A 21,518-nucleotide genomic window follows, 5' to 3' on the forward strand; every position below is an offset into this window, starting at 1 on the left:
TTGGCTGGGCTCCAGCTGCAGCAGCCTATCGCATTCTGGGCGGGAAGGGGCCACGCTCTCCCTGAGGTGACAGGGTGGCCAGGGGTGGCCATCACTGAGCTGGAGGCTGCCGGGGGACATGGGCTTCAGGCTGGCCTGGCCCTGGGGTGTCATGGCTCACCTAGTCAGATCAACGTTCCCCACCCGAAGGACAAGTACTTTGGGCACCCCAGGGGTGGCTGCCCACCCTGGCCTTCCCAGCACAGAGGTCTGGGACAAGCAGGGCCTGGCAGGATCATGCACTGGCTCTGTGAAGAGCACCTCCCCTGTGCCACGGGCTTTCTCACAGGGCTGACTACCTCCAGCAATGAAATCAACAGCAGGAGTGTAGCATCCACTCTGACCTTGCAGGCCTGTGGACACACATTCTCTCCTAGTCCCTGTGCTCTGGTCACCTAGATGAACACAGGAGCAAGATGTAGCCTGAGAAAGTGGAGCAAAGAGATGCTATAGTTAGAAAGAACAAGACTGTCAACAGCTACACTGGTCTCAAAACAGAAATGCAGTTCTTAAAATACTTAGGATAAAGATTCTTTTCTTCCCATGTTGTATTGTCTAAGTGCCTTCAAGTTGTGCTTGAAGGTTGATGTTGCCCATTTAAACTCTCCAACCCATGCAATGGTCATTTGTAAGTTTATGCACTTGCTCAGTCTTGCATTTTGTCACTTGTGCAGACCTTTGTTCTTCACTGTGAAGATCTGGTCCTTGATTCAGTAGTTTTTGGTGTGCTTGCACAGGTAAATAGGCTGCTGTGGCTGGAGTGGGAAGGGAGCAAGCAGCTGCTTTAGGTAATGGGTTTACAAGGACCTCTTATTTTAGAGGCTACCCAAAGCACTGTCCAGATGACGTGGGTCAGGGGCACTGCCGTGTGCCACTGTCTAGTGTTGGGCAAGATAGGTGAGATGCTCTACAGCGGGTGGGAGAAGGATCACCAGGGAGGGTTTTCTGTAACAAAAATCTCCAGATGATCTTTTGACATCTCCCCAGATGAACGTCACATGTTTCATCACACTTTCCAAGAGAAGCCCTCTCCTGCCCTTTCCAGAATGAATGCTCTTTGATTTCCTCAGTGAGTGCATCAGATACGTTTTTGTGTTTGGGTAGAGGCAATCTGAAGTTATCTTTAGATGTCACAGATCACTTCTTGCTCTCTGGATCTTCTGCTCGGTATAGTAGCCAGACTGTAAGTGGGTTCCCTCTGGGCTTTGCTTCGATTAAAGAAGGGATTTTCAAGCAACAAATCAACAAAGAAGAGGAGAAAAGTATTTCAAGAGTGTTGTCAAATAGGAATTTAGAGTCCTTAGTACCAGCGGTGTGACAGTAGAGAGATCTTAATGACTGGGGTTAATTGGGGTTATGGGAGTCCAAAGGGGTGGAGGAATTGCAGTATGAGAAAGGAACTCAGTGTGGAGGATTTGAAAGGGCTGGTGGCTGAAAATATGAATGTTTTCTCCTTTTGAACATTGCCTATCAACATCCTGGGGACGTGGATAAATGCTATCTTCCCTGTTTAATTTGAGACGCGAACATGACTTAGCCAAACTTGTTTGGTAGGTCCGTGGCAGCTGCATGTTGAACTCATGAGCCTGATCACCAAACCTGCATAGCGCTGCTGCTTTGGGCTGTCTGCAGAAAGCTAATACTGCGTCCTTGTAAATTACTTGGGCAAAGTCATGTATGCCTGATACAGCTTCTAAAGACTAAAATAACTTTAAATGAAGGCTAAGGAACAACAACAAAAAAAAATCCTCTGTGGCACACTGCAGCGATGTTCTCAAATTCCTTCATTAATGTTAATCTAGTAAATCCCATTTATTTTGCTGACAAGGAAACCAAGACTCAGATAATCTCAGTGATCTGTTACAGAATGAGTCAGTTGCAGAGGAGGAGATTTTCTAGTTCCTTACTCCTAATCCTGAGACTTAGTTGCACAAGTTGCCTCTGTCTTGGTTTTGGACCGTGATGTCTCTTGCCAACTAAGATGAACATAGACTTGTTTGTTTGGGGTTTTCTGTATTTGTTTTTGATGTGTAGATTGTTTAGTTTTTTTTAAACACAGTACTTCTGACCAGTGGGAAAATCTCCAAAGAGTGCTGAAGCATCATACTTTGGATTCCCCTCCCCTCAAAAGGGAGATCCGCTGTGCCTCCATCTAGGAGCTAAGAGAAACTTCAGAATGGAAAATCTAGTTTCAAGGAGGTGCTCGGAGTGAAAGAATGGAGAGGAAACCACCAATGCTCTCTCCTGACCCTGGCAGTCTGGAATAACTGGTAATTAAAGCAATACTGAAAGGGACAGAGCTGGGTTATTTCGGTGAGTGAGGGCAGGCAAGGGAGAGAAGTAACGGTGTAGCACAGAGGTGAAGAGGATTTGTTATGGTTGGGGGTTGGTTTAAGCATGAGAACCAGGAAAAGTTGAGACTGTAAAGAGAGAGCAGGTAAGAGAGGCTCATCGGTGAGGAAGAGGGGCAGATACAACACAATGTGCCGGAAAAATCCCCACAGCCATTTGGATCCCACCTTGCAGGTATCCCTGCACCCCTCTCTGAGTTGGAACCTTGGGAGCAGTGGGCAGCAGTTACTAGCTGTTGTCAGTAACACTCTTCTGTTGGGGCCAGATGGGTCTCTGCAAGGTAGTGCTTCTCAAAAAGGTGTTGCCTTCTCTTCTGTGCCCACTCTGTCTGGAGGAGAAGGGGCAAAGCCAGCAGTTGAAGAGTTGTTTGATCCCTTAGAGCTTGAGCTGATTCTCAGGAAAGGAGTAGGAGAAATTCAGAGACCCAAATACCCACAGCACTATGTCAGCACAAGTCTATGTCTGTCACCATCCTTGAATTAGGTTTGGAGCTGTATCTCTGTTCTCTCTAGAAAGCGTTTATCCCCTCTGTCTTTGGAGGAGCAATACAGCTAATTTGTGGAGTCCTGACTGAGCTGGTGATGAAGTTTCCTCAAGGGACGTGAAAGCATGAGGCTTAGCAAGGAGACTTTGTACAGGATGCTGATTTGGGCCAGGGGGTTTATGAATTAACCGGAGGTTGGTAGAAAGGACTGTTGCATTGCTTTCTGATCTCATGCAATGAAATGCTAGTGCCCTCAAACACCTGTTGAAATGGGTGAGAAGGTGCTTGATGCTTCACTGAGGAATTTAAAGCCAGCGAGACAGAGCACTGTAGGGAACGCTGGTTAAGGGCTTGACTTGGAGGAGGGACACACAGTCTCTGACAAGCTATGGCAGAGCATGTCACGGGTTTCTGAATGGTGCCTGACTGGTTATAGGTGCTTCAGATCTGTGATGGGAAGCAAAGGGGACAGGAGCTTGTGCAGTATTTTCTGTCCCCAACTCTGGTACTTCCCCATGATATTGACTGTAGTGCCGGAGTGCTGCTGCAGCGATGCTGGGTGGGACCACCAGCCCACAGTGGGCTCTCCCCTGCCACGAGGGCAGAGACAATAGACTTGAAAAGAAGCAAAGCTGTGAAATTTACTCATGGCACAAAGCAACATACAGCTCTGTTGTGTCAGTTATGCCAAGCTCAGAGTTCTTTCTTATCTGACGATTCCAGATAACTTTTATAACCTAGTTGCAGTCAGCAGGAGCACATCACATGCCAGGCAGGAAAAGAGTTGACGCTCTGGTTCATCCCATACCACAGTCCTCAGCGGTTCTGGGTTGATCCGAGCAATTTGTGAGGCAGCAGGCTGGAATCAGACAAACCCCAATGCTGTCACACCCGGGAAGCCGGACTGGCTGCCAAAACAATGTGGCTTTTAAGCGGCTCCGTGAAGGGCCTCCTGTACATTCAACAGCCACTTGGTTTCGGGCTTGGAGGGAGACAGCATTCATACACTGGCTGATAACCTCTGCCGGGGGGAATTCTCCGCAGCAGATCAGATTCAGCTCATTAGCACACAGAAGTAGACACTGCCTGACGAGCCCTGCCAGGCAGAGTGCTGGGCGGGTGGCCATGCCCTGCCTCCTGTGCTCACTGTTTTTAGGGACTTGTCGCTGTCCCCAGCCATCCCCGGCTCAGATTTCATGAGGGGCAGACAGCTCATGTGCTAATTACGGCTCATGAAACGGGGCCAGCCACCCTGATCCTTCATGTGACTAATGAATAGACTGTTTCTTTCCCTTCTGCAGGCTTTAGTAAAAGAGTAAAGTGCAGGATTTCACAGAAAACTCCAACATATCTTACTAGGCTGGGACAGTCCCTTAGTGCTTGGAAGCAAGCAAGGAGGATTAAAAGGGCATTAGCTCCAGCTCTCCCAAGGTCAGCTAGGCCAGGCCTTAATCTGTACTGGGTAAATTCAAGTGCTTTGTCCTTGGAAATGCCTCATGGTCATGTTCCTGTTTTCCATATGCCCTAATACTGCTCTTCCAGCTTCGTATTTTTTGAGCCTATGTTGTGTTTATGGCAAGTTTGCTGCTTTCCTGCAGCTCTTCGTTGACCAACGTGTGAACAGGGGTGATGGTAGCAGGGTGACCACAGCGTTGTGGGGTAACAGTTGGGTGGTGTGTGTCACTTCTGAGGAAGCCCCATTTTCCCATAAGTAAGTGGCCAGCCAGGTGAAGGAGCACGCACAGTTTATTTGCATTCCTGTCTGAAAAGCAAACCTGCTGCTTGACCTTGGCAGGATTGGTGCATTTGGAGGAAAAGGGGCAGGTTACACAGTGCCACCAAACACAGAGGAGCAAGGGAAGGGTGTTTGCAGACTTGGTTCATGTTTGTGTACAGTGAAAATGAGGATGAGGAGACTTGGGGAGACTTGAACAGCAAGGACTTGATGGTTAAAGGCAGTTTTTGTTTCATCCTTGGTTTCTTTAGCTCAGACCTTCCCAGCAGGCTCATCCCTGTTCCTCAGTTGTGGGGGTTTTCCTTCCACGTGCAGTGTTTTTCTTCAGGGGTGAGAAGAGTGGACGTGGGCTTCCTTTCAGATGAGCAACCCCTGTGTGATTGATTTGTGTGCTTCATTGCCACAGGCAGCAAACAGTACGGAGAAACTTTGGCTAGGCTGGGATTCAAACGAAGGTGTGTCATGAGCAGGTGATGCCGAAGAAGAGTGCAAGTGAAGGATGGCTTTGTCACCATGTGTGCCAAATCCATCAGACTGACCTGAGATGCAATCTGCCTGCTGGCAAGGCTGACCATGGCATGTCCCAGAGCAGGAGGGAACCTGGAGCTCTGCTACTGTACCAAGCCCCGATCCCAAAGGAGCCCTGGCGGAAAACATTTTCCCCTGTGTATTACCACAGCTTCACCCATTCATTGGTATATGCCCTGGCACACCAGACATGCTCCCCTGTAGCCCACTGCCCTGGATATATTCTCCACCACATCACCCAATGTGATGCTACCTCCTGTGCCTCACTGAGGAAGCTTAGATCTGCAAGAATCCAGGATTCCTATATAAAATTAATACTCAAAAGTGACAAAAGTTCACCTGAATCAAAGGGGCCTTCAGGATATTACAGTAGCAGCCAGACCTTCAGAAAGGTAAAAGAGCATTAAGAACGTTCTGCCACTCTCCTTCCCTTGTTTGCCCTCTTCCATCTGGCTGTGGCCACAATGTAATCAGCATAATCACAGTATAATCAATACATTCTGTAGTCAACAAAAAAGGTGGTGGCTGGATTGTGATAAGATGCAGACAGGTTACTTCACACTGTGGTGTGTAATCTGTGGGAGGGACGTGTGTATAAGAGGCACCATTGCCCAGTGCTGTGAATAGCTCTCTGCCTGACCCTTAAAAATGGGACATCCCAAAACGTGATGGATGTGCTTACCCCGGCAGGAGTTAAAAAATCTTCTTTTTCCTGTGTTATGACCCTATCCCACTATTGCCTGAATGGGCATGTCATTTCGTTTCATTCCCACAGAGGGATCATTAGGTGCTGGGTCAAAAGCAGAAAAAGGCAGCTCTGCAGAGGAAGGGCCTCTCCAAAGGGGTAGAGGCCTCACAGCAGCAAAGGCCAGCTCCAGGTTTTGCAAGGACAGCAGTTTTGACAATGCAGGCATTTCTCTAAGTACCTTGTTGGGTCTAAGCTCTCCTGAAGAGCATCTGGTAGGTGCTAAACTGGTCTGGCTAGTTTTAATTCTCTTGCCCCAGTGCTAAGTCAGGCGTTTTATAGGATGGGAGAGCTGGGAAGGATGGTTTTTGTCCTCTGCTTGCCATCTTCTGCATCTCTGTGTTTCCCCGTGGTCTGGAGAGTGCCTGGGTCCTGCCTGCCCCGCCGTCGGTTCTTTCCCCAAGCCACTGGTGGTGTCCCTGAAGGCATCACTCACTCAGCGTGGCTAGGACTGAGACATGGCTGATTACAGGGTGGAGACACTGGTGCTCTCAGTAATAGCTGCTCGTTTCCCAAATCTCTGCCTTGAATAACATCAAAGCTGACTGAGGAATTCCTAATTAAAGGGGACACAATCAAAGCTGAAACAATATTGCTTCCACTTCAGCCCGCAGTCCACTTCTGTCCATACTCCCCAGAGGCCAGAAGTTCAGGGGAGAGATGTAAATGTTAAACAAGAGAGAGCCCTGCTTTGGCTGTTTATGTTTGCTTGTTTGTTTTTGTCGGGCCCATGTAAAAAGAAGGGGCTTGGTTCTTTTGTCTCCTTAATTGGGTGCAAACCAAGAGTAGTGCCATTGACATTAGATCCGTGTCAGTGTGAGCGGACCAAACTCATGGTTTCTGGCCCTGCAGCAGCAAATCAAAAAAGCCCCATTTTCTCCAGCTGTGGAGCTGAAGTCATGCTGAGCCCCCTCCCTTCGTATGCAGGACACCAGAGATCACACAGGGTGTGTTTATGTGTTGGTAGCATGGGTGGCGTGGGCAAAGTTGAGCAACCACCCATCCCAGGGCCAGCCAGCCATGTGCTTTGGGGTGGTGACACCTAGTGGGGAGCACTTGGTGGCCTGGACTTTGCAGCTGGATTTGCTTCCTTGCATGTTGTGGTAGAAGCCAGGGGGAGAAGGTGGCTGGGTTCTGGGGTGTCCTGATGGCTGAAGAGCAGCCCATGAAAGTGCCAGGGCTGCTCTTAGCCTTGCTGTGTCTTGGTTTCTGTTTTCCAGAGAGAGCTACTGATGGGTCCCTGCGGAGCGAGGACTGGGCTCTCAACATGGAGATCTGCGATATCATTAATGAGACTGAAGAAGGGTAAGGGAGCTGGCAAGGGAACACATCCAGCAGCTGGTGCCAGCACACCCTGTAACACTACATCCCTAGACTGCAGGGGTAGCATGCACTGGTGGAGGTAATAAGCTAGGCCTCCCAACAGTCCCTTAGATGAGACTCTGCTAGGAGACCTAGAGACACAGCAAAGCTGTCAGAGCATCTGTTAGATGCTTCCCCGTAATCTTCGTGAGCACTGGGAGCCATTCAAACAGGCTTTCAGGGTCCCCAGAGAAACCTCAATTCAAGCCAGGCTGCTTCCCATCTCCCAAAGGCATATTTGCAATTCTTCCACTTCAGTTTATTCCTCCTTCATACCCCTCTCTTTCTGTCCTCTGGGAATGTACAAATCTGCAGGCTGGTGACTGAGGAGAGAGGAAAATCTCAGGCTGCTATTCAGTCCTCTGACTGTGCAAGTCCTGCTGGGGTTCACTTCTCAGGTATTTTCATGTACAGTCACTCAGACAAATGCAAAGTGGGTGGGGGAGCCCTTGTCTCCCTCTCCCTGCGGGGAGATGTTCAGAAATCTGCCAGACTTGTTGACTCTGGAGCTGGGCATTTGCCAGTGAATTCAAGGGGGACTGCTCCTTCTCACAGTGGAGATGTCAAGAGCAGCATGTAAAAAAGAAGGTGCTACATGGAATAAAAAATGTAAGTTTCACTCCTGCTGTCCTACCCCATGGTGATGCTGACAGAGGATTAGCAAGCCCAGTTTTCAGCTTCACACTTGTATGAAAACAAAGTCAAACATCTCTACTCACAGATCTGTCACCACTTCTTTTCCGTGCTATCCCCACAGTGCAAATAAGCCTGTCTCTGCCCACAGTTCTCAGTCCCAAGCTGTGGCCAGTTGGTGTTTCAGCTCTGGGCACCTGATAACACAGCTGTACCCTCCTGGCATGGCAGGTTCTCCCATTGCCCTGCTAATGCCCGTCCACTGCAGCCATGTTGTCCCTTGGGCCAATAAACTCCTGCCCTCCTCATTGCCTCAGTGTTTCCACCCCACTCTTCTCCTCCAGCACTGCTGCTCTTCCAGCCCAGCCTCTCTTCCTGCACTCTCCCGAAGCATGGTGGTTCATTCGTGCCCTCTCACAAGACCACAGTGGGCTTCTCTCCTCTGAAAATGGTCAAGGAGACCCTGCTAGGCTGCTGCTGTCTTGCCTGCCTGCAATATAGGCAAGATTTTGCCACTGCATCACCCCTCCTGCTTTTTAGCCTCCTTTCCTCCAGGAAAATGTTGTTAAACAGCTTCTCTCTGAGCAACACAGGGATTGCTGCAGCTCGCTCGCTCCTTCCTGTTTCTAATCCATGCCAAGTTTTTTTGTGATCTCCTCTTCAGTGTCTCTGCCATGGGATTTTGCTCTACCCTCAAGTAGTACTTTTCTAGCATTGCTTATACTCTGCTCTCTCTTGTGTCCTGTACACCTTGAGTTGTTGCAGACGTCAGCACGGAGGCCTCCAATTTCAGTATCAGCAATCATTAGCAGGATCCCCCTCCTCTTGCAGAACCATAGGCAGAAGCTGCTTTACCAGTTATTGCTTCAAGCTGCCCTGAAAACATGGTGGGGAAGGTCACCTGCTGAGAATGAAGCATCCAGAGCTAGTGGCTGTTTTGCTTTGCCTCTCTGTAGGTGGGTCTCAGCCTTCTGATGATCTTTCTTCATCTGATTTCTCCTGCAGGCCCAAAGATGCCTTCCGAGCCATTAAGAAGAGAATTGTAGGGAATAAGAACTTCCATGAAGTTATGCTAGCTTTGACGGTGAGTGGTCAGGGCTCTTGCTCAGCTCTGTAATATTCTGCTGTAAAGCTGAGTCCCTGGCTGAAAAGACATGCGTACCAAAAGCCAACAAGGCAAACACACTTAAGCAGAGAAGGCTATAGCTAATGCTTCATTGCCTTTGAAGGTCCTGGAGACATGCGTCAAAAACTGTGGCCATCGCTTCCATGTCCTTGTGTCCAGCCAGGACTTTGTAGAAGGTGTCCTGGTGAGAACAATCCTGCCGAAGAACAATCCACCTGCCATAGTGCATGACAAGGTGCTGACCCTCATCCAGGTGAGCCAAGAAGCGTGAGCATCTGCACCAGTTCAGAGAGTGTTTGTCTTTAGGTGCTTGTATGGAAGACTACTGTAAATGTTGATGGGCTGTCTCCTTCTCCCCAGTCCTGGGCGGACGCCTTCCGCAGCTCACCGGACTTGACTGGTGTCGTCGCTGTCTATGAAGACCTGAGACGGAAGGGACTGGAGTTCCCCATGACTGATCTGGACATGCTGTCACCTATCCACACACCACAGAGGGTATGGAGCATTGCTGAAGAGAAGGGTGTTGGGCAGCTGCCATTCTGGCGCTATGAGGGGACTTCACGAATTCTAACTTACATTTAGAGGGCTTTGGGGGCATGAGAAGCTCCAGGACAGCCTCTTTGCTGGAAGAGCTATTGAAAGCAGATGGGGAGTTGCCATCAACATTTCTCTCCTAATTGCGCTGCCCTGTCAGCTGTAAGTGTCTAAAATTTCCTTCTCTCTGTCACTTTTCCCACCTTTGTCTCTAGACTGTGTATAGCTCTGACTCCCAGTCCGGACAGAACTCATCTGTGGTCAACTCCCCTCAGCAGATAGAGTCCATCCTCCACCCTGTCACCCTGCCCACCGGGAGGGCCACATCCAGCGATGCGCCCATCACACCCACACCAGAGCAGGTGAGTTGGACACAAGCCCTGTGGTACTGCTGACTCCCCCTGCATTTGGGGGCTGTTTCACACTGTTCTGGGACTGCTGTCCTGGTCCTTCCTCAGCCTCTGTCCTCAAGGAGGCATTCCTCCAGAACATAGTCCCTCAAGAGCTCCCCAGAGCTCCACTGTGATGAGCTGGGATACCACAAAGACGGAGTGGTTATGTTTTCCCAAGGCAGGGCTGCTTGCAGGTAGAGGGAAGATCTCCTGGCTATAGGGAAGTGAGGAACCGAGAGACAGAGGTTTTGAGCGAGTTCTTTGTAGCACAGTACAGCTAAAGCTTGCTCAGTGGATGCCTTCTTATCATCTTTGTTTATCTTGTCTTACTGCTGACTTTATGTGAATCAACCCTGTCTGACTATATGGTTTCCAAAGGCCAGGGCTTTCTCACTTGTTTGCCCACTCTCTTTTCTCCTTCCTCACCCTGACTTCATATGACACCATATTCAGCACTAATTCTCCAGCTGTCAGTAGGTTGCATCCCCTTGCAGAACAGAGGCTAGAAACTGTTCTGAAGAGGCTCATTAGCAGCTTGTGAAACCAGAGGGATAAAGCTTCAACTGCACACTTAGCCCAGGCTTGCCTTTTGAATGGGAATTAATTTTTTTCCCTCTCTCACACCGCTTCGGAAATGAAACGATTTGAGTGGCTGCCATACAGGAGCTGCTAGCTGGGGAGAGATTTGAATCATAACAGCAGCCTGTGCTGGCTATTAAAAATCAAGGGTAGGCTAGTGGCCAAAGATCTCAGGTGAGGGCCTGGTGTCTGTTACCAGCAAATTAACTTGATGGTAAGTAATGTAGCTTCCTTCTGCTGGGAGCTTCTGAGAGACGAACTAAGCGGTGACAAATGAACTCCTCAGCAGCCATTCCCTTTGGCTCTGTGAATGCACACACGCACGGTCCACTGCCATTCAGAGCTACCTCAGCTGTCTCCCCAGTCTTCCCAGGCGGAGCTGTCACTTCCCCTCCCTTTTGCAGATCGGGAAGCTGCGCAGTGAGCTGGAAGTGGTGAATGGGAACATGAAGGTCATGTCGGAGATGTTGACGGAGCTAGTGCCGTCCCAGGCTGAGCCTTCTGACCTGGAGCTGCTGCAAGTAAGGAACACTGGCAGGGTGGAGGGCTGGCACATGCAGCTCGATTTAGCAATGACTTGATGGACTGAGGCATGATGTGTGCCAGGTATGGGGAACAATTGCACTGGACAGTTTAGTGTAGGGCTTACCAGGGAGTGATGGGATAAGGGAGACACAGGGAAGGTGGAGTTTCAACAGCCAAGGGAAGTTGCACTAGTGAGGCTGGAATCATCTCATATGGGAACTTGTAGTCCCCAAGGGCCTTTCTTTCTGGGTGATGTGTTTCACAAGAGGTATACAATTACTGTGTGTAAAGCTCAGACTCAGTTTACCTCTCACACCAGTATCTATTGCCCATCAACCCCTGCTGATAGACCCCAGTAGCCTCTGGAGTCTATCTGTCCCAGTCAGACTTCCAAATCTGTGAGTGCTCAGCCTTAGCCTGACCTTGCTGTGAGCAGGAGCTGAATCGGACATGCAGAGCCATGCAGCAGCGTGTGCTGGAGCTGATTCCCCGTGTCCTCCACGAACAACTCACCGAGGAGCTGCTCCTCATCAATGACAACCTCAACAATGTGTTTCTGCGCCATGAAAGGTACCTCTCCTCCCTTCTCTGCCCTGCTCTTCCACAAGAGTTTACTGCCCCTTGAAGGCCTTCTATCCCACCCTTTTGATCTGCCCAGGAGTATAGTGTTCAAGATGTATCAGCCTGTATCATCCATCTTTGAGAAAAAAGCCAGTTCTCAGTTTTTCCTGATTTATTCCTCTCCCTTCAAAACTGCTGTGTACTGATAGAATATAAAGATGTCTCTGTGACATAACCCAGAATAAGAAGGAGGGAAATGCATGGAAAGAGCTGGTTTTCTAGCTCTGAGGCAGACAGGGGCAGAAAGGACTTGCCCAGTTGGAGTCAGCACCCCTTTTTTTTTCTTCCATTTCATCAAACCCATCTCTTAAGCTAGGATGAAGTCTGGAGAATTTAGTCCCTGTGTCTGTATGGAGTACTGGATTTGAACCATTTTGGTCAGAAGTAGCTCTGGAGGATCACAAGAAGCTTCCTCACACCACCTCTCAGGAGACATCAACTCTGTGGGCCTCGTTGTGGTGTCTTTGGTCTTGAGGGGGAATTGGGCCCTGAGCCACGGTCCCCCTTTCCTCGCATGTAGGAAAGGGCAGACTGTGCCAAGCCTTATAAGAAATCTCTTGGGCTGTGGGTGAATAAGCACACGCTACTGAAATACATCCTGTCATCTTTCTTGCAGGTTTGAGCGTCTTCGGACAGGACAGCCTGTTAAGGTAACTCGGAGCAACTGCCCCTCTGTGCAGCTCAGTTTGCATCCTGCAGGTCCAGCAGTGTCCTGAATTGGAGAGAGGTTCAGTCTGCCCGACTTGCAAGCTGTAGGCTTTGTTCTCCCAGCTCAGCTGCACCAGGCCACGCCAGTGTGCAGGACACTCCAGTTCCCACTGCGAGCCTCTCCATCCCTGCCAGTGGGAGTCTTCCTCTCATCCAAAGAGCAAGAGCAGACCAGCAGCAGTTATAGTTTTCCTGTATTGAACATCAAGAGGACCAATTCCTGTATAAGCCTCCCTTTGTCCTTTGAGCATTGCCCTGTCCTCTGAACCAGTACCTACCCTGCGTACTGACATCCAGCAGAGCTGGGAGGCTGGCTCCCAAGGTGTATTCTGCCCTGGGACACTATTCCTAGCCAGTTCTCTGATCACTGTCCCCCTTCTCACAAGGAGAGGCTTCACAACTGGTATCTTTCGATGGATACAGAAGGCCTTCCCTCTCCAGTGTTAATGAGCTAGGACTGAAGGGTCAGGGTGTCTGGGCTTCAGAACTCTCCACCATCTTCCTTATTTTTTTTCTCCAAAGGCTCCAAACGAGGCAGAGAACAGCTTGATTGATCTGGGACCCAGTACTCCTTCTCCAGTGAGACAGCCTGAAGTCACCAACAACCTCTCCTCTCAGCTGGCTGGAATGAGTATGTTGCCATGCAGTTTTCCCCTCAGTCCTTCTCCTGTGTTTGTCTGGGAATCCTTTCATGCCCTTGAATCACCTCCCAAAATTATTTAGTCACATTCATAAAGTAATCTAGAGAAATAGGGTGTATTGTTAACCAATAAACTCATGAAGAAACTTCTGTGTGCCCCAAGGCACACAAACATATGCCTAAGCATCCACACCTTACGTCGTGCAGGAGGTGGACATGACTTAAGAAGGACCTCAGCATTAGGCTGTGGCTAAGGACTGGGCCTTCCCGCAGGGTAGGGGAGAAAGTTGCTCCCTCTGCAATGCCTAGCATCAGTGCAGCTGCCTCTCTTGCTGTGCGGTGTCAGCCTGACCACTGAGGTCTGGGAGAAGAAAAGGAGCTGAGCTGCTGCCATGAGCATCTTGGGCTCAGGACCCAGGATTTGACAGGTCATTTACTCAGAAAACCTGAGAGCTCCTGAGAGTTGTTCAAGACGTACCAACAGCCTACATAGCAGTGCCTGAAGCTCTCACTAGCTGTGAGCACATTCAGTACAGCTTCTGTTACTTCACCCACGACACTGCACACAAGCATAGACTCTGCTGCAGCTGAAGGGCAGGATGAAGGAGTGGACCTAGAGCAGTTTAGCCTGTTCCAATGCTAGCTTTACACCTAGCACCCTCCAAGACCACAGCCCTCTGTTTACTACTCCATGCTGCCTGCTCATCCTGTTCTCTCTCCGACAGACCTGGGCTCGAGCAGCGTAAGTGCGGGGCTGCACTCCCTCGACACCTCTGGCAAGCTGGAAGAAGAGTTTGATATGTTTGCCCTGACCCGCGGCAGCTCGCTGGCTGAGCAGCGCAGAGAGTGAGTGTAGCAGCCCACTTTGTCCTGTCCTGCCTTGTTGCAAAGTGGGAGGGCTCAGGGCAACTGGGGCTGTGACTCCAACCAGCAGCAGTTCCTGGGAGACAGTAGGATGCAATAGCAATGCACTCTTCTGATGCACAGTGTTTGTAGGATGATCTCTGTGTTCCCAGTCCTTCTTCCTGCTCCCGTTGTCTCCCCTTCATAGTGTCCTCCTGGGCATGGGGAGAAGGGAGTGCTCTCTGCATCTGGGGACTGTGGTGCTGCACGTGCTGGGGAGACTCAGTGTCTGGAGATGAAGGCGTGGAGTGGGACTGGCTGAGTTTTCTTGTCTGTCTCTGAACTCATGTGCCCTGACTGGGGTGATGTTGAATTTGGGAACTGGTGCATATCGATGTAGCCTAATGGACAGAGTATTGAACTGGAGTGCAGGAAGTATGCAGTCAGTTGTGGCTTGCAAGGCAGAGCACTGCTCTGTGCCTCAGCTTCCCTTTTGGTAAGTGGGACTGATGTTTATTCCTCCATAGTGTGTTTGAGACCTGCTGGTGTAAAGCATTAAGAGTTGGGTCTCCATTGTACTGGCTGAACTGAAGAAGTCTCTTCTCTACTGCAAAGAGTGGACTCCTGAATCCTTGTTCTGGGAGGAGCTGACAAGAGCTATGCTGACTAGATCTCTTTTGCTTAAGAGACTGTGGCTGATCCCATGCTGCTTTACGTGTCAGAGTCATCCACTGCTCTCCATCCGTTACCAAGCAGTAGAGCCCATAGGCACATGGCTGCCTCCAGCCCTCAAAGACCTGTGCTCCTGATCTCCATCCACCGGAGTGCCTTGTCCTGCAGCTGGGCAGTAGCAAGTCAAGGTCTCTTAAGGATGCCTCCTTTCCTTCCTCTGCATCAGACTGCTTCTGGTAAAAGTGGTGGGGAAACCCATGGCCTACACACAACTTCATGTCTTTTGCCCATGGGTTTCCCCACCACTTTTACTGTGCGGTGTGCTGCCTGAGGAGAGAGGCAGTCCAGGACAAAATCAGTGGTGCCAGCAGCACCCAATCTGGGGCTGAAATCCGAGCTACTGGTATGTGCACAGTACTGGCGGCTGGGGGAGATCTGGGCAGGGGTGGAATCGTATCCTCTCCACTGTGGCGCAATTCTTAACAGACTGAGGCTTGTGATCTCTGCACAAGTAACGAGACATCTTCTATTTATTCCTCACTGCCCTCCATCCGCCTGCACTTGGGACTCCTGCCAGGTAGCCTCTACCCTCACTGGCTCAGGCTTCACATTTCACTCACCAGCCTCTGCTCTCAGTGTCTCCCTCCATCCGAACAGACCCATTGCCCTGCTGCTCCCGGACGGGACGTGCTGGCAGGAGACACAGGCAGGACCAGTGGGGTTTGATCCTGACCCTTCCACGCTTCATGTGTGTCTCGGCGAAGCAGTGCTTGAAACACCTCAAGCCTTTCCTGCCATTCTTCCTCATCAGTGGCATGATAGCAGCGTTGTACTTCATCCTTGATGCCATCGTCCACAGCGGCCCCTTCACTGATGAGCACTTCTTCGAGAAGTTTGAGCGCCGGTGGCCCAAGCCCCTGGCCCCCAACAAAAACAGCTCCACTTGATGATCTGGCGGATCTGCAAAAAGGGGCCTGGAAGCAGCTGGAGAGGAGACTTGTGGAGAGTTTCTGGGAGAGGCTTCATCCTCTCAGCATGGACGGACTGTTTTCCCCACTCTGCATAGATCAAATGGTGACGTGTAGCATTAGCATGTGTGGTAGCAGCCTAAAGGGGACACAGAAATGGGATGAGGGAGGTTATGGGTGAGATGCGTCTGTGTGTGGAAAGAATTTGCTGTGATGGTGCATTTGGAGACCTTGAAGCAACACTAAGGTCTTCTGATCATCCAGTCTCGCCTCCTATGTAGCATAGACCAGTGAGTCTCTGCCGCTATCAGTTCTTGAGTGGTATCGGTTAAAGAGATGTTTTTGAGCTATGTTTGTGTCTGTGAAGGTAGGTGAGTATGTAGGGGCTTGCTGCTCAAATCCTTTCTAAAGTAGCTGTAATCTTCTGGTCAGTCTGTGTCAGTTATCTCTCTTCTGTAGTCAGCCCCAGAGAAGATGAGTGTCATGGTTGATGCAGCTAGCTCTGTAAGTCTGTGTTTTAGTCTGTTGGATGGTTGTTTTCATATGATGCCTTGTCATCCTCCTGTTATCTGCCAGGGCTGTCCTGTGGTATCCCACAGTGATGTTGCTGTGAGTAGAGTAGTCTGTTTTGTGGTGGGCAACACCTTTAGCAGGGGTTTTGCACACCTTTCTAGAAGCTTTTGGGAGCAGAATGATGAGAGATGAAAAGTTGTACAGTCAGAAGTACAGAATATATGTTTAGGAGTGCCTGCTCTTCACTCTTGGGCATCTCATCAGCCTGTGTGTTATCTAACTTCATGCTTTCAGTGTAAAGTACGAGGATCCTCAAGCCTCCAAAGGACTTGCTGGTGCCCTGGATGCCCGGCAGCAGAACACAGGAACGGTAAGTGGCCACAGAACTTTTAGTGCATCAGCAGGAATGAGAGTATCCTCCTTGCTCACCAACGCAATAAATGTGCTGTCTGTTTGGAAAAAGTCAAATGTTTAACATGACTGATGATAACTCCCAGTCTCTACCAACCTGCATTTCCTACCTGGGCTGTATACCTAATTCTTTAAACTCCAGAGGTGGGGAGCTATGGAAAGTCTGGGGTTGACTCAGTCAGTAACAGGATGGCCTCCTTATATCAGCAGGGAAATTTCCACCTGGAAATGTGTGTTTTATTCCTCTTCAGCAGGTTTCCAAGTCCAGTTGCATTCTCTCTGCAATCAGAGAAGTAGGCCACCAGTACTAGTGTGTTCTTTCCCCCACCGTAAATCCACTGCCTCCCCTCTCCCTCACCCTCTGGATTAGGAGCCTTCAGTGCAGACTCTTTCTTGACCAGGGGGAGTCTGGTGCCTCTAGTGATGGAGCCCAGCTGACTAAGTGGATGATGCGGCAAGGAATGGTGAGATTGTGGAATGCCAGCCAGCAGGGAGGAAGGAGGCTGGGACTGCTGAAGTAGAAGTGGCACTGGCACAGCACATGAGGATGCACAGCAGACATCAGCAGAGACTGCAGACTCAAATGGAGCAACCCTGGTCTGGGCCAGTAGTGGAGACCAGGGTTGGGAAGGAAGCGGGCAGAGTGTCAGTCCTTCCTTAAGTAAACATGTTTGTAGGAAAAAATCCTAGGAGCTCTGAGACCAAGAGGATATGTGCCACTCTTTGAGCTAGAGGATGGCCTGTTTTGGGGTGGGTGTCTGGGGCAGAGGCACTAGCTGGTGGCACCATGAGGAAGGCTGCTGCCATTCATTCCCCCTGCAGCCTCTCCTGCTCGGCATGAGCTGCCCCATTTGGAGTAAAACACATTCCGGCTTTTACCCTGTTCAAGGCCTCCTCCTGTAGCTAAAGTGTTTGAACCTTCAGGCTGTTGAATTTGGTCTTTTGAAAGCAGGAATTCCTGCAATTACATCCCCTCAGGCACACTGAGGCTTTGACAGGCTCCCAGGTCTGAAGCTTGTTAGCCTGTCTTCCTGAAATGGGCACTGCCAAGACTGATGTCTGCTCTAGGAAGTTTCCCCACATGTTGTCCAGTTGGCTTGAATGCACTTGTACCCCAAAGAGTTCCTCTCTGGGTAGACAAAGCCAATTTGCTTCAAAACTTCCCTCATTTCACGCATCCTCTTCCATCCCCATTCATCCATCTGCCAGCTGTGGTAACTGTCTGCACTTGCTCCCTAGTTTGGGGAAATCTGCCTGTCCTTGGTAAGAAGGCATTGCTCTTTTTCTTGGTCTTGCTGTTTTCCTGAGAGCAAGGGAGCTATACATATTAGGAGACTAATAAATAAGTTCCTACAAATACTCTCTCGTGCTTCAGGTTGTGGAGGCTCTAGCAAGGGCTGCTGCTTGCTCAGCTTTGTTTGGGAGCTCATGACTGGAGAAAAGGATCTGGGGTTTTGAATCAGACTTGGTTTTCTTCAAAGTTATCTCCGTCCACTAGGACTGTTTGCTGCTTAAATTGGCCAGGGACATGAAGTCTTCTGAGCTAGCCTCGTCCCTCCTAGAAGTAAAATTTACTTCAATTGTAGAGGACTTTCTCTTTGATGGGTCTGTTTCTGTAGTTCGGTGTGATGTCAAATCCTGTTGTGCTCCGTGATTCTACCAGGGAATCACTTCTTGGCAGGTGTCTTCCCCCCTTAATGCCAAACCTGGCACGTCCGATATCTTCAGCATCGCAGACTGACATCAGACTGTCACTGGTTTGTAGAAGGGAGGAGGTGTGGAAAAAAGCATGTCTGTTGTTCTCTGGCTGCCTAACACAGTCAACTTCCACCTAGTGGGTCCTCACCAAAATGGAAAGCCTGGTCCAGTCCTAATACCCCAAAGCCAACCACCAAACCCCAGATGCTTTTAATGGCATGTATCCTGGAAACTATGCGTGTCTGGGTGTGGATGGGGCAGAGGAAGCAGGTGAGCGGTGGCATTGGCAGCTGGGAGAGCTTTGCAGTGGCACTGGCTGGATTTGGAAGGGCCTGAGCTGACTGAACGGTGGAGCAAGAGGGTTAGCTTTTGGGTTGGGCTTTCTTTTTGCAGAGTGGGTTTCCTGGGACATTCTCTCTTTTCTTGGCCTTATTGCTCTTTTTCCTTCTGTCCTAGGTGCCGGTTCCCCAAGCCAATTTCATGGAAGACATAGAAAAGTGGCTCTCCACTGACGTGGTAAGTACGGGCCTGCTCTCCTGGAGCCAGCAGTCCTGCCAGAGTTGTCTGTGGGGCTGGATTTTAGGCAGTGTACAACAGCGCTGGCACTGCTGAATGTGTGGCACAGGCTGCTTGGAGGGAGCAGGGGAGGAAAAGCCAAAGTCATGGGGTTTGGGATACCACACCAGTATAATTAGCCTTCTGGGAAGTGTAGCTAATGAGCTCAGGGACACTCTAACATGTCTGTAGTGTGGAAGTCAGGGGAGCATTATCCTGTCTCTCTCCGTGCAGACAAAGAATCACATCTGTGGAGATGCCTTTGTCTACCTTGCTTCTAACCATGCCCTTCTCCTCCTTCCCTAGGGAGAGTCAGAGGATGCAAAAGGGGTCACCAGCGAAGGTAAGACTTGCCAGTGAAGCCCCTTCTCCAGCTGTTCCTGGCAGTGCTTTGGCCCTTCCACAAACTTCCCTCCTTGCTAATGCTCTGCTCTTCTCTCACCCCAGAGTTTGACAAGTTTCTGGAAGAGCGAGCAAAAGTTGCGGACCGGCTACCCACTTTGTCCAGCTCCTCAGCAGGGACGTCCGTCTCCCCTCCTGCTGCCAGCCATCATCGGAAGCAAGCAAAGGAAGATGATGCTATGTTTGCCTTGTGAATGCTATGGACTGGTGTGCTGTGGAGCAAGAGGCTTTGTGTGCTGTTTTGCTTGCCTCCAACCAGGGGCCAGCAGGGGAAGGACTCTGTCCCCTTCCTCTACTCTCTTCCTGTTTCTCCTTTGAGTTGTTTTTATTTTTAAGCTGCTTTCAGATTTCAGATAATCTTTGTTGTGTTTAGGGGTGTCACACAATAGACTTGTGAAGGGGGTTTTCAAAGCTGCTAGAGAATGTGGGAGTTCAGTGGGCTTTTTTTTTTTGGTACAGTGTGGGCAAAGTGGAAGAAGCTCCCCATCCTCCTCTCCAGTGAGGTTGTTAGAGATCTCGCTCAAGAAACAGGAGAGGCTCCAGTCCGCTGCTGAAATCATTCCTGCCTGCCTCTTTCCTCACCCCATCCCTAGAATGGATCTCCAGCCCTCTGCTTGCCAGAGCTAGACTGGAAGGCATGGGGATGTGAAGCATTACAGGTGGCAGAGGAGGAAGGAACACTAATGGTAGAGGGGCCCTGTCGCTCTAGTCTCTCTTGCACAAGTGCTTGTGGTATGCAACACCTTCCCACTCACAACCCCTTTTCTTCCTCTTCCTTTCCTCCCCCTCCCCATCCATTTATGCAGAATCCTACCCGCAGCCCGAATGTTTCCGTTGCATGACAACCAGTTACCAAGGCCGTTGGCTGCACACAGGTCTTGAGCTGTGAGCGGTACCGCAGGCTGAAGGGGCTGTCTGCTATGGGGTAGGATGTGCCTTCGGCAAACTCTTTGCAGTTAATTTAATTCTCCCATTATTATACTTTCCTCCTTTCTTTCCCCGCTGCGATCCCACCTCCCTCTCTCCCTTCCACTGATGCCTTCCACCACATCGTGCCATGGTGTGGGGAGTCTCTCTGAGCCTCTGATCAGGCCAATGCTATAGACTCCCTTGGGGTAGTTGTGTGTGCTGGGGCCGAAGAGCTGTGTTCCCTGAAGGAGGAGGCCCTTACATCGATGCTGTTATACCAGTGAGAACATGCTGTTGCTGGGGTTGCTTGTTCAGCTGGAGAGCACAGACGTGAAGCCCGACATCAGTCATCTCACACCAGCAAAGCAGCCCTGCAGCAGCCAGGAGCTCCTTTGCACATGGGGAGAAAAACCCTTCTGAGCAAACTGCATACGCTGCCCGATTGTAAAACGCAGCCAGGGAGGAGGGTGCCAAGCTGAGGGCTCCTGCTCGTGGGATTTCTTGTTAAGCGTGGGAGAGTTGCCTTTTTTTTATTGCACATTAAAGGAGCAAAGTCTTGAGCCTCCCTTGAAGATATGTATGCGCTGTCAGTGCTGGCGTGAGGAGGGGGGGACCCTCTCGGGGAGAAGAGGGGTGCAACCGTGCAGCCACATTTGTTCTCCACAAAAAGGCAAGGGCACTGTGGTGCTGAGATGAGGCACAGCATGGGGGCTGAGGGTGCTACGAGCCACGGCAGATGCTTTCTGCTTTTTAGCACAGTCTCCTGGGGAGGTGACTACAGCCCATCTCAAAATAGCAAGAGGGCGAGCTACCTCCTCTCCTTTCCTTCTCTGCCTTGTGACCCATAAATCACTTAAAGACATGCATCTACAAGGCATCCTCAGTTGTACCCATGCCACTCCTGGTGTCCAGCTGAGTGGGAGCTAGGGGAAGAATTCTTAAAAGGAGTTTGAACAGGTTGAAATTGTCATCTGAGCCCTAGACTTGTAGGAAGGAGTTAAATTAGCTGAAGTTGTCCAACCCTCAGCATGTCCCTCTCCCCGTGCCTGCACTGCAGTCTCAGCTGTACCAGGCTCAGGCAGAGGCTGGAGGATAGGAGCTGTGAGCAAAGTGGGTCTGCAGCTGGTGGCAGTGGGGCTGGAAAAAGCAGGGTGCAGGGTTTCCTCCTGTGTAAGCAGTTGTGGGATGGGAGGAGGCTTTGTGTCTTCTTCAGCTTTGCAAGACGGACAGCACATACTATCCTTGGACAGTTTGTCCCTTGGAAAAATAAATCACCATTTCCAATTCCACTGCATTCCCAATGCCTCTGGGAGGAACCAGGGGAGAACCCCCTCCTTTCCAAATCAGGTGGTATTATATGTTTAATATAACCCTCTTTGAGCAGCAGTCCTCCAACCAGGGTGTGCATGCTATCTTCTGGAGGTGGTGGGGAGGGGAAAGCTCAGCCTAATGAGCCTCAAAGGCACTGATCCTGCCCTGTATTGCTGATGAGTCCACAAGGGGCTCTCCTGGAGGTTGCCTGAAACCAAATGGTTGTGGCTTTA

General features: G+C 50.2%; 1 protein-coding gene across 1 annotated transcript; it reads left to right on the forward strand.

Moving 5' to 3' along the window:
- Nucleotides 1–7,102: 7,102 nt before the first annotated feature.
- On the forward strand, nucleotides 7,103–20,539 carry TOM1 (target of myb1 (chicken)). Its single transcript, XM_009707106.1, has 15 exons — nucleotides 7,103–7,188; nucleotides 8,884–8,962; nucleotides 9,108–9,257; nucleotides 9,365–9,499; nucleotides 9,754–9,900; nucleotides 10,914–11,030; nucleotides 11,471–11,604; nucleotides 12,272–12,305; nucleotides 12,886–12,994; nucleotides 13,729–13,849; nucleotides 16,294–16,369; nucleotides 16,812–16,874; nucleotides 18,565–18,624; nucleotides 18,970–19,006; nucleotides 19,111–20,539. Exons 1-15 carry the CDS (start codon nucleotides 7,151–7,153, stop codon nucleotides 19,257–19,259), a joined length of 1,449 nt encoding a protein of 482 aa, XP_009705408.1. The 5' UTR covers nucleotides 7,103–7,150; the 3' UTR covers nucleotides 19,260–20,539.
- Nucleotides 20,540–21,518: the final 979 nt, after the last annotated feature.

This window comes from Cariama cristata, unplaced genomic scaffold (assembly GCF_000690535.1).
Source record: "Cariama cristata isolate BGI_N322 unplaced genomic scaffold, ASM69053v1 scaffold23340, whole genome shotgun sequence".
NCBI classification, from domain to species: domain Eukaryota; kingdom Metazoa; phylum Chordata; class Aves; order Cariamiformes; family Cariamidae; genus Cariama; species Cariama cristata.